This window comes from Sebastes fasciatus, chromosome 5 (assembly GCF_043250625.1).
Source record: "Sebastes fasciatus isolate fSebFas1 chromosome 5, fSebFas1.pri, whole genome shotgun sequence".
NCBI classification, from domain to species: domain Eukaryota; kingdom Metazoa; phylum Chordata; class Actinopteri; order Perciformes; family Sebastidae; genus Sebastes; species Sebastes fasciatus.
In genome coordinates this window covers 28,545,828-28,558,392 of record NC_133799.1, presented here as the reverse complement: position 1 = coordinate 28,558,392, position 12,565 = coordinate 28,545,828, and the positions used below count along the sequence as shown (strand labels likewise).

At 42.0% G+C, this 12,565-nt stretch overlaps 1 protein-coding gene across 1 annotated transcript in view; it reads right to left on the bottom strand.

The window, feature by feature from the left end:
• The window catches only part of LOC141768209 (1-phosphatidylinositol 4,5-bisphosphate phosphodiesterase gamma-1-like), a 35,272-nt gene extending 24,261 nt beyond the window's left edge, over nucleotides 1–11,011 (bottom strand). Inside the window, exon 1 of the mRNA XM_074636300.1 lies at nucleotides 9,444–11,011. Within this exon, the coding sequence (XP_074492401.1) occupies nucleotides 9,444–9,720 (277 nt within the window). The 5' untranslated portion in view covers nucleotides 9,721–11,011. The remainder of the gene's footprint in view (nucleotides 1–9,443) is intronic.
• Nucleotides 11,012–12,565: the final 1,554 nt, after the last annotated feature.

Below are 12,565 nucleotides of genomic sequence, written 5' to 3'. Positions count from 1 at the left end.
AGGGAGTGATTTTGGATACAGCCTTAGTCAAGTTCAAAGGTTGCTGGGTATTTATTTTTCAGAAAGGTAGTATTTAGGGCTGCAAATAACAATTATTTTCATTGTCGATTAAACTGTTGATTATTTTCTTAATTAATCGATTAGTTGTCTGGTCTGTAAAACTGACGATCAGTGTTTCCCAAAGCCCGAGATGACGTCCTCAAATGTCTTCTTTTGTCCACAGCTCAAAGATATTCAGTTTACTGTCATAGAGGAGTAAAGAAACCCAAAAAAATGACTCAAACCGATTAATCAATTATCAAAATAGTTGCCGATTAGTTTAATTTAATAGTTGATTAATAGATTAATAGTTGCAGCTCTAGTAGTATTACGTTTAGATATCTAGAGGATGGTGAGGTTATATTATTAAGGGGTATATGTAAAAGCTGTATAGGTTATAAAATTACATTTGTTTACTACCTAAACACAAAGGGTTTTTTTTAATCACAAACGCATGGCACCAGTTTTTAATTTTCCACCCAAACTTAGCGCTCGTTCTGCCTGAAGCTCTGCAGCCAATGTCTGCTTATTCTGTACATTTAGAAATATAGCTCCAAATATTGTTTTTAGCAAACAAAACTTAAAATATAATATAATATATACAATATTTGTTTGCGTGACAGAATTTGCAAACCAAATTTTCTCAAAGACTCTACCTCTGTTACGATTTAAATAACAATAAAAAGATGTGAATCTGCACTATATTTTTTTATTTCATTGACTAAACATGCATTTATTTGAGCTAGCTGTGCCCTAAGCTCGCAATTTGAGCGAAATCGGACACATTAAAATCACATATTAAGGAACTGCAATTTATATTATGGAGTATTTGTACAGATTATAGGATGATTGAGGTATTTTAAAGTTTTTAAGGGATATTTGTCCAGTTGATTATGTATGGCATTTGTTTAAAGCAGGAATTTCCAGCAGAAATACAGCTCTAGTTTTGTTTTATCATTTTGGCAATACCACTTTATCCTCTTACTGTAAAAACAGCATTTAACTGCACTTGTAGCAGGTTTTATCCACTTATTTCTACATTCAATAATTAATCCATACATAAATGAGGAGTTACTGGAAGTTTATGTGGCACCAGAAGGGTTAACAGAGTGGCGAGTCAGGAGACCGACCACAGAGTCTGATGTAAACTCTGGACTCTACTTTGACACTTGCAGCAGTCGACACACCCACAAAGAAAACCCCGGCTTATTGACATAGCAGATGTCTTGTGCAAACACACATAAACACACACTCATAGATGCTCCGGCATTCACACACCAAACACGGGCCTACTGTAGCACACACACAATTGACCTGAATGTTACTCTTGTTAAGCCTGGATGCTATTTTCCTTCAGCCAAATGAAAACAGGAGTAAAGTAGAGAGAAAAGAGACATTCTCCCATTTGATATCAGAACTTCCCACAAGGACAAAGCAACAGGTAGACAACAGGGGACAAAGAGGACAGAACAATCGAAGCCTGTTGCTTGTCTTTATCGGGTCAGAGCGAGCCATCCTCAGCAGGTTGTATATAATCCTGAATCAAAGAGCCGAGAGGAGATATCTGGTTCCTATCTGGGCCTCCTGCATGTGGAGATGACAGGGAGCATGTTTGGCATGAGATTAAGAGAAAAGTCCATTATCCTCAGATGGAAATGTGTCCATAATTTAGTGGGAGGGGGGTTGAATCTGTCTGAGTTCTTACCCAAAGATGACCTGCTTGGATATAAACTTTTAAAAAGGAAAATTATGCAACTTCAGTACATTCCTGTTGCACAGCACAATAACTACCTGATGAATTAAATCTGATGATATTCTATATTCTTCTTGTTGTCCAAACCAACAGTGAATGTATCTATCAACAAGTATTGTTTGTGTATCAAAGCCTGATATCTCTTCTTCCTCTGTGCCATAGAGCTCCATTGTTGTCCAGAAACTATTAAGAACACATCAATGAGCCACACTGTTACTCTGGGTGACATGATCCTTCATTACCATGAACACACACTCGGTAGTTTATTTTGACTCAATCCCACATACACCGTCCTGTTGCCCCAAATGCTCACTAGAGCACCAAATATGGATTAATCCACCGCTGAAAATAGTCCCAAACAAATACACTAGGGCTAAGCCCTTTTGCCCTTTTCAGTCGTTTTGGTCTTAGTCAACTAAAATTTCTTTAGTCGATTAGTCGTTTTTTATGCTGAATGACTTATTTCCAAGAAACTTATGAGCACATCTCTGGTAAATACAAGATTAAAAGTGGTGCTTTTGTGTGATTCTTTATGGAGAAACTCTGTTTTACAGATCTGTCGATTAAATCAACTAATCGATCAGTCAACAAAATCAAGTGTTGGTCGACTAAGAATGCTCTATTTCCTCCTGTTTGAGTAACAGTAAGCATCTGTTTTAGGACATGAGATTTTTTTTAAAGATGAAACTATATATTTGTGGTCTTTCTAAAGATTTATGGGCTTGGGGCGAAGACCCACGGACGAGAAGTCAGAAAGTACTGAGAAATGGACTAACACATTGTTGGTTTTGGTGTTTTCAAGAGATTTGTAGACCATAAGAAACATATCAAATAACTCCAGCCTTATTCTTCAATCAGAAAAAAACAAGGAATGAATGGACCACTAAACTTCTGGGGGAAAAAAGCTGCAGAGCATCTGGACCAAAATTCATCCAAAGTATTAACATTCACGCCTGCAGATGTCCTACCACTGAGTATTCCATACTGTCAACTACCAAAATCAGCATCAATTGCTTACTCCGATTCCTGTTTGCTCACAATTCAACTAGATATTTCTTGATCAAAGTTATAATTTTGTAGCCTGACCAAAAAAAAAAATCTCAACACACAGTTCAACTTGTTGGATGACAGTGGATGACTCCCTCTTCGGCAACAACAAGTAAATTGAACCTTGTGTCCCGATTTCTTCTGTGAAGTTGCCATTTTCAAGGGCAAGAATAAACCTTGAAGCTCGATAATTTAGGTCGTTTTAAGCCTGCAGTTCTTTCACGGCTGCTTTGTGTTAAACACTGAGACTATTTGAGAGGTTTTGTTAAATAGAAAAAAAATGGTTTTGTAGAGAAAAGTTTCAGTATTGGTACTGAAACTCAGTTTTCACATCGACACTGGTAAGTTATGTTAGTAGAACGCTTTTTACAGTCAAAGTTGACTTATTTTCCACCCAAACCGATATTAAAAATACCCCAAAAACTGGTATTTGTTTTTCTCTGGTCTTTCCCTTTATTACTTCCTGCCATGTAGTCTGGACGTTGGACACACTCCCTGCCAGTCTCACTCCACAACACACACACTGAGAGCATGATTCCTCCCACTGTGGCCTTTAATCCTGGTCCAGACTGTAAGCATGGTTGTGATAAAGACACTCACAACGGCTTTAAAGAAACGCTCTGATGTAAACTTTGATGAACGTAACAGGAGGGAGAGGTGAGAGGAATCAACACAGTGGGCCAACTGGAGATACATCAGAGCAGAAGATACTTTCAACAGTCTCATATAGAAAGAAAACGACATAGATCATCACCAGAGAAGCTCGTAAACTAACCGTCTGTCTTTCCTTAGCCAGTTCTCAGTGCTCGCTGCTCGGATTGAATGAAAGTTCCCTGAACGCACCACAAGTTGTGTGCACCGCTGACCTGAAACCACCAGCCGTGGATAATTGCAGTGCATTTTCAGTCAAACAAACTGTTCCTGGTACAGCTGGTGACATCACTCTCTACCAGATGGCAGATGTGGAGATTATAAATCACAGGGAAGCAAAACGATGGGAGACGAGACCGAAAGTTAAGCTACAGGGCAGGTTATAAAAAGAAAAAACTAATGGATAGATGGGATGCCGATCGAAAAGCGGTTAAATAAAGTTGCTGATAAATAGAAAGGGGACAGTACAGAGCATGACGGAGGGTTTCACCAACTTTGAACTTTTCATTCAAATGTGGGAAAAGATGAAATATTCAAAACTTTAAAGTTGTTGACCTTTGAGAAAATTAACTAAATCCAAACTTAATTTTTTTAGTAAGTGATAGCCCTAACCTGGATTAGTGTCAACTCTGCTACACATTTGAGCTACACAGAGCAAAGAGATGCTGAATGGAATGAATGAAAATCCAATGGAGGTTTATGCGTTTTCGTCTTTTAAAAGGGATAGTTTGGGTGTTTTTGTGGGGTTGTATGAGACACTTCGCCATAGTCAGTGTATTACAGTAGATGGCTGTCGGCACGCCCCCCAGTTTGGAGAACCAGACAGGAGTTATCACACGGAAGCAAAGCAATGTACTGCTGTGGACGGGACCGGTAGCAAAACATATTTTAGTCACCTAACAGAGAGGCTCAACTAAAAGAAAAAATAAATGTATATTAGTTTAAATGTACGCTATATTTAAAATATTTTCACCGGTTTACCTTTCCATGACGCAGCTACACAGTCTATGTTTCCGACAGGGAAGTGAATCACAATCTATGTTCTTGCCAAAGCAACCAGACTCCATTGAAAAAAACAGTAATTTTACCTTGCAGAATACAGGAGTTGCTGGTCTACCTCTGCCTCAATCGGTTAGTTTGTTTGTGCTATTGTGTGACTTTGGTTAGTTTGGATTCACCAAAGTCACACAACAGCACAAACAAACTAACCGATCGAGGCAGCAGTAAACCAGCAACCCCCGTGTTCTGCATGGTAGAATTACAGCTTTTTTTTCAATGGAGTCTGGTTGCTTTGGCGAGAGCATAGATAGATACAACGGCTTCAGTTTCCATAAGAAAGGGCTGTCTGACGGCAAGGTAAAGCAGTGAAATAATCTTAATATAGCATACAATTAACAACTGATAGTGATTTTTTTAGGCGGGCCTTTCTTTTTCGTGGCTAAAATAAGTTTTGCTGCCGGCCCCGTCCACAGCAGTACATTGCTTTGCTTCCGTGTGGTAACGCCTGTCTGCTTCTTCAGACTGGGGGCATGCTGACCGTCATCTACTGTAGGTAATACACTGACTATGGAAGTACCTCATACAACCCCACTTCAAAAACACCCAACCATCCCATTAAGGACCATATCAGTGTGTTTTCTAAAGCTTGCAAACACACGGATACAATCCTAAATCACGCTTTAAATGATTCCCTATTGGTGCAAACCACCAAACCAGCGCCTCATTTGTGGTCCATGTCTCTGCTTCCTGCAGAAGATGCTGGACCTTTTGTTTTCCTGCAGCCAGCCAGTCCTTCAATCTGAGACGGGAAGCGAGACACTCCCTGATAACCTCACACTTCCTGTGCCTCAGGATTTAATACCTCCACTGTTTGCCAAGGCGCTCATCTCAAAGAAAAACAGCAAAGCTGAGAGAGAAACTTTATTTTAAAGCAAACAGTAGAAAAAAAAAAAAAAAAGTACGAGGCAACAAAAACAAAGGAAGGAAAATCAGGAGAGAAGGGGGAGGTGAGAGGAGACCGAGCTGGATAAATATGAGTGAGATTTCAGAGAACAAAAGAATCAGATGAATGACCTTGAACATCAGAATGAAAGTGAAAGAAAATAGACTGAGAAAGACATGGGAGGTCAGAGAAAATCTTGAAAATGAGAAGGGTGTTTAGGTGGGTGTGTGGGGGGAAGGAAACTGGGAAAGGACAGCTGGAGGAGGAAAACGGAGAGAGAGGAGGAGGAGGAGGAGGGAAGAAAAGTGGGTAGCTGAGAGATAGAGCTGTGGGAGATAAAGTGAAGGAGAGACCCGCTGAGTTCCAGGAATGTACTGGTGGGTTTGTCCAGAGGGAGGTCGTTCGTAAAAAGGGCCATTTGTGGGTTATGAAAGTAGTTTCGTGCATGCTCAGACACGTAGTTGTTGTCTCTAGGATTATCGAAGGTGCCGTTTATGCGGTTTATGATTATGGATAAATAATTGACAAGGTTCCCTGAGTAGAAACACCACCTACATGTGTGCAGCTGCCATTAGTCCCTGAGCTTTTGTAGAATGACTGGTGGAGGGATGGGGGTTACTGGAGATGGAAAAGAAGAGAAAACTGCAGTGGCCCTGAGAGCATAGCGCACTGTAACACACAAGCCAATAGATAAAACACAAGCAAATGAAGAAAACATCTTCCTCAATCTGACAACACATGCAGAGACGCGCTACAAATACAGAAACACCGCAAGTTGCACAGAAGAAAACGGAACTGAAACTTAAATATGTTTACAGAGAACAGAAAGTGATGAACTCACCTGGACACGAGAATTTGGGCCATGATTTGTGACTCATAGCGTTAGTGAAGTTGACTACCTGTCGATTGTGTTGGCTAATGGGTTAAAGACTATGTTTGTTTTAGTTTATATCATAGAAGTGGACGTAGTCCCCGTGACGTCACCCCATTGGTTTGTGGACTGCCGTTTTGAAGCCTCGGCTGTCCCCAAGTGACACGAGAGAGTGGAGTTAAGTACAACCTGACGCTGAATAAGACATTTTTAGGTGAACCAAATGTTACAATTAACTTTAATGAACTAAAACACACGGTGAAAGGGTTAAGGTTGCAACACAAATATGTGGACAACCGGACGTTGTAGTAGCGACCTGTCAATCACAAGGTAGCCCCGCCCTAAAGCATACCCTGCTTTATGGACTATTTGACTCTAAATGGGACCATAATTTACTAAATGAACATCATGCTGTATTGAAGAAGACTTGAAACTAGCGATTGAAACCATAAACTCATGTTTACAATGTTTACTGAGGTAATAAATCAAGTAAGAAATAGGGTCATTTTCTCATAGACTTCTATACAATCAGACTTCTTTTTGCAACCAGAGGAGTCGCCCCCTGCTGGCTGTTAGAAAGAATGCAAGTTTAAGACACTTCAGCATTGGCTTCACTTTTCAGAACCAGAGGTTTCCCACTGACTTAAACATTCTGATTGCTTGACAGATGTATTGCAGATAATATTGCAGATATTTTCTACACTGGTTACTAGCATCCAAATGAACTGATGAATTATGCACAATTATTGACTTAGAGGCTATGTTAGTATAACAAAGTATAGTCAGCTTGAAACTCGTGTATTCGTCAGTTTTTAGTGTCCCCTGAAAACTTCTTTGTCTTTCAACTCAGTTGTTTTGTTCAACTTGCGGCGTTTCTGTATTTGTTTGTGTTTTCTGTGTTTCGTTATGATGCACACATGTCGTCCAATTGGGGAATATGTTTTCTTCTATTTCCATGTTTTCTCTAGTTACGGCATAAATAATCACCTCCAGCGGGGGTGATGGAAAAACAAACGTGACAGCAGTAGACCTACTCCTATCTCATAGGGGAGGAGTCTTTTTCCTTTTCTTTTTTACTGGGCGCTACCATAAAGTCTGAGAGTTAGAATAACACATGGCAGACAGAAGGAAACTCTATCATGCCAGTTGTGAATGCCATGAGTTTTCTCGGTGCTAACAGACACTGTAACAAATCCTCCCCCAGGCCACAGAATCCAGGGCGCAGACAATAGCCTCCACACCCCAGACAGGCAGGACAGTAGAGCTCCAACGGGCCGATTCATCGGCACAACAACAGCCTGCCGCTTTAAGTACACCGCTGCCACTTGACTCCACTCCAGAAGGCTGCCACCGCCGCCTCAGCCCACCGCCAGTCAGTCAGTAAGTCAGTCAGTCAGGTGGCGTGTCAGGCAGCCAGACAGGAAACTCTGAGCTGTACCAGGACTCAGGATTCATGTGGCAGCAGCATGCATGCTACTCTGTCTGAAGAGTTACTGGCAGGCTGAAATGGAGGAAGCAGAGGTCACAGGGTCGTGATGGGTCTGTCCGCTGAGGCAGCCATGACAGCACCTAAGCTGCAAGTTGGGGTCAGGATGGGAGGTGTGTGTGTGTGGGGGGGGGCTAGCCTACGACAGTAAAAGTGTTACTCATTCTTGTACCTTTACAGCAGGCACACACAGAGAAAAGATTAAAAACAAACTTGCACAACTTTTTTTTTTTAAAGGGTCACTTCACCCAAACTACAAAAAAACATACTTTCTAGCAGCCCAAGTGATGTGCAGACACGGAGAGAGTTTGGGTTTTAGGCACTGAGGTTTCAAGATAACCGTCATTGATCTGTAATTTTTTTTTAATACTAATGCGGATACGATACCAGAGTTAGTACCAAAACAATACCTTAATTGTAGGGGTGTAAGAAAATCTAAATATATTAATCAAGTATCGCGATATTATGTTTTGTGATACTGTTTTGATTCTCAAAAACACTGTAGCTCAGTCAATACTTTATTTAATTTAGCAAAGAGATGTGCCCTCTCAGTCTATGTGCCCTCTCGAAGTAGTGCTATGATGTTGGATGTTACAGGGTCTGTGATAAATGCAGATCCCACTGTTCTGGTTGCATAGAAAAGTACACTTTTTTATTCTGATTTTATGCATCTGGTGGTGTGTTCTTTATACTGTGACAGTTTTCTTAAAATTTGATTAAAAAAATAAAAATAAAATCGCAATATATCGCCTTACTTACCGTATCGTAATATATTGAATTGTTACCCTTGTATCATGATAGGTATAGTATCACCAGATTCTTGCCAATATACAGCCCTACTTGATCGGGACCTATTATGCTTATTTTCAGGTGCGTACTTGTATTTTGGGTTTCTACTAGAACATGTTTACATGCTTTAATATTCAAAACCTGCTTCATTTTTCTCATACCGGCTGTGCTGCAGCGCCTCTTTTCACCCTCTGTCTGAAACGCTCTGTTGGACCCGTGTTGACCCCGCCCCCTCCTAAGAAGCCCAGTCTGCTCTGATTGGTCAGCTGGCCCACTCTGTTGTGATTGGTCAACCAAACCAAACTCTACTCGACTCCACTCCACTCCAGCTCTGCTCTAACTAGCTTTGTTTGAGGGCGTGCCAAACTAGCTATGCAAATGTGTTACTTGGTGACATCACCACATTACAGAGAAAAAAAGGCAGGACTTCAAGCGAGGCGTTTCAGGCAGTTCAGGAGCAGTGTTTCTATGGGAAATTATATTTGCAGACCTTTTACATGCACAAAAAGCCATACAGTATAACACACTAAAGGAAAGGGGAAAAGCACAATAGGTCCTCTTTAAAAGGGTTACAAGCCAAACGGTTGGGAACCACCGCTATAAAAGAAGAAACTGTCCCTAGTGTTCGGTTTCTGTGTTTGTCAGCACGTTCTCACATACTTCAGCCTCAGCTGACATTTCATCATCTCCAGATACAGAACCTGTGACTGGCACTTAACGTAAATGATGTGAAGAAGGAGAAACGAGGGTATACGGGGCCTGAACGTGAGACACATCAGGGATGCAATGTACTGCTTGTATTCTATGCATGAACGGATTACGAGCCCAGTAGGCCCACTCACTGCTCTTTCACATCAACACTCACCCTCTCCTTCTAGTTTGTCAGGGTTTCGGCTCCACACTATCTGCCGCATGTCCTGCCTTATCTGGAAGGTTCTCCTCTCGGGCTTCTGGGACTTCTTCTGGTAGAAGACGGTCATCACCGTCCCCATCTCCAGGCTGTGGAGGATGCGTGGACCAGCCTCTGTCCAGTCCAGCATCCTGGAGCCCGTGACCGGACCAGCAGCCCCAGCAGCGGCACCACTAGCAGCGGCCTCCTCGGCACAGCCATTGAGCAGGCCACCGAACCTGGCTGCACACATCTTTACTGCATAGCTATACAGGGGACACCTTGCAGGATTTACTGTGCTGTACTGGTTTTGAGGGTGAGGATGTCCTTTAATCACTTAATTGAATGCAGCAGTTATCCAACATGTCCAAAACCACTGGGTGCCAAGAGGTTGTTATGAACCCAAATTGTGCCGCTCAGAGCAAGGCAGAGGTTTTTAAGTGCCAGTTTGATTAAACCACATTAGAAACACAAGCTGAAAGACACTCAAGAGCTGAAACAACTGAAATGTCTGAGATGTGGATTATCCTCTGGTCCTCTGGAGGGGGAGTGTATACGCCTGTGTTATCCTTTCCAGATGCTTCTGGCAGCACACCAGTGAAATCCTCCCGGAGCGAGCTCTCATCACCGCTGGACTCAGGTTTCCACCCTTTTAAAGTGTCCTCCTGCTGGTCCTTCAGTCCACGACAGCAAAGAAGGCACCACAGACTTTAAATCCACCACCGCCGCGTCGCCGACTGCTGCCTCTTGCGTAAACCTGCTGCTGGAGCGGCAAACACGACGCGTCTATCTATCTATCCTGGTCCTGGCTTTTTTGGGTAAAAATGAAGTCAGTGCGAGCGACAAAGAAGCCGAGTTATGTAACGACGACTTGGATAAATACCCGGAGGTGAGTGCAGCTCGGCGGCGGAGAGGAGGAGAGGAGGACGGGCATCGGAGGGCGCTCTGCGGCGGCTTCACGGACGCGGAGAGACGCGGACTGGAGCGCACGGAGCGGCCGCGCTCCCAGACGCAGAACCATTACTGCTCTCTCCTCAGACACTTCTCCTCTTTCACGGGCACATTACACCGCCGACAGGATGCATTATCCCCACGCAGGGGTAACCGTACAGTACAGAGGAGTGCGGGGTTGTTGGTGGCAGTCTTTTGCTCCAGTTTTCTCCTCGCTGCTGCTCCTCGACCAGGATCTCTCCTCCTTCTGCCAGTGCGTCCGCGCTCTGCTCTGCTCTGCTCCAACTCCAGAGGTCTTGAGAGGAAATTAGGGGCTAGCAGACCGGAAAAGCTTGATCAGATTTTTTTTTTTCCTCCTGTACTGTAGTATATCTGAGGGAGGATGAGGGGAGGGAGAGTTGTAGTGAGAGTAGAGGAGGCAGAGAGAGAGAGAGAGAGAGAGAGAGAGAGAGAGAGAGAGAGAGCAGAGCGACCTCCGCGGGTCTCCAGGAGATCTGCAGCTTCGAGGAGGAGGAGGAGAGGAAGCACGCTGCGGGGGATGAGGCGGGTCAAGAGGTCAAGTGGGGTTCAAAAGACAAAAGATCACAACATGTTAGACAGTCATCAGCTGCAGCAACAAATCATCTGCAGCTCAAGCAAACTATAGTGATTTAGTTTGGGTAGCAAAGTTTATTCTCCTTGTTTTTCCTTTTTTTGTGCCAGGTTAGATTACCACAACATGATAAGAAACGTTTTCATAATAATAATAATAATAATAATAATGGGTCAAAAAAATAATAAAGAAAATATCAAAAATAAACTCAAGACCTTGAATTTAAATTTGTTTTTAGTTTTTTTGTCAGACTGTTTCCAAAGTCAAAAATGAACTCTGAACTGAAATGAAATAGTTATCAATCAAAAAGTAAAAAACTTTAATATTGGAAATTGGAAATGCTTTGGGTTTTGGACTGTTGTTCAAACAAATTTAGGATTTATTTTGGCTCTGGGAATGTGTAACGGGCATCTTTCTTTAATAATAATTTCAATGAAAAATGTATTTTTCATTCTGCTGTTATTTTTCTTGATTAAAACACACACACGCACGCATCAATATGGAGCGATGTCACATTGCAGAGTGCCCCGAACAGTTAGGTGCCTGGCTCAAGGGTTCCTCTGCACTGCCCAGGAGGTGAACTGGCACCTCTCCAGCTACCAGTCCAAACTCCGTACTTGGTCTGTGTGGGACTTGAACTAGCTACCCTCCAGTTCCCAAGCTAAATCCCTAAAGACTAAACTACTTCAATTTGTTGACATTTTATAGCCTTAACAATCTATTAATTAAAAAAAATTAACTGATGGAGCAAATGACAATGAAAATAATAATCATTATTTTCCCCTTATTAATTATAAATATTGCTCTTTTTACTCCACTACATTTATTTTGCATTTTGCAGTGCTCTCTATGGTGCCCTTCCAGTGGAGAAAATGTGATCAGTGCCCTGTATAGTCTACATGCTAGAAAACTTTCTGCTGGCTGGTGTCCCACCACATGCAGCTGGTGCCCTTTTTATTGTCTTTCCAGTGTCTGCCACCATCATGAACTCAAATTCATAAAATATGTATCCACATATATAATAATAGAACATTATTTAAGGGGCCACAATGAGTATTTTTACTTTACTTTATTTAAGTATATTTTGCTAATAATACATCTGTGATTTTACTTTTAAGTAAAATGCAGGAAAGCAAAACTTTTTGTTGTAATTGAATATGTTTACATTGTTACTACTACTTTTACTCAAGTAAACATTCTTCCAACACTGATGATGTATATCAGTTACAGTATGTTTCCTAATAAATCAAACTTCAGTAATGAGCAGAAAACATCGGCTGAAGGCTCTGAGTGTGAGAGATTCTGTGTCGCCCACCTCAGTGAGATGAGACAGTCTTGGATGACATCACAGCCTCTCCATGTCTAATCAGCTCCATATGTCTGCTGGGTGTATCTGCATGTCTACTACCACTGGTCAGCAGGCAGCCAATCAGAACTCAAGGAAACACTTCTCACATGTGCCGGAGCAGAAAGGAAGAGAGGCTGGAGGGTTGTGTAGAAAAGAGTTTTCATGAGAGTGGAGAAAGGATGAAGAGTTGGATCGCTGAACCCTCCT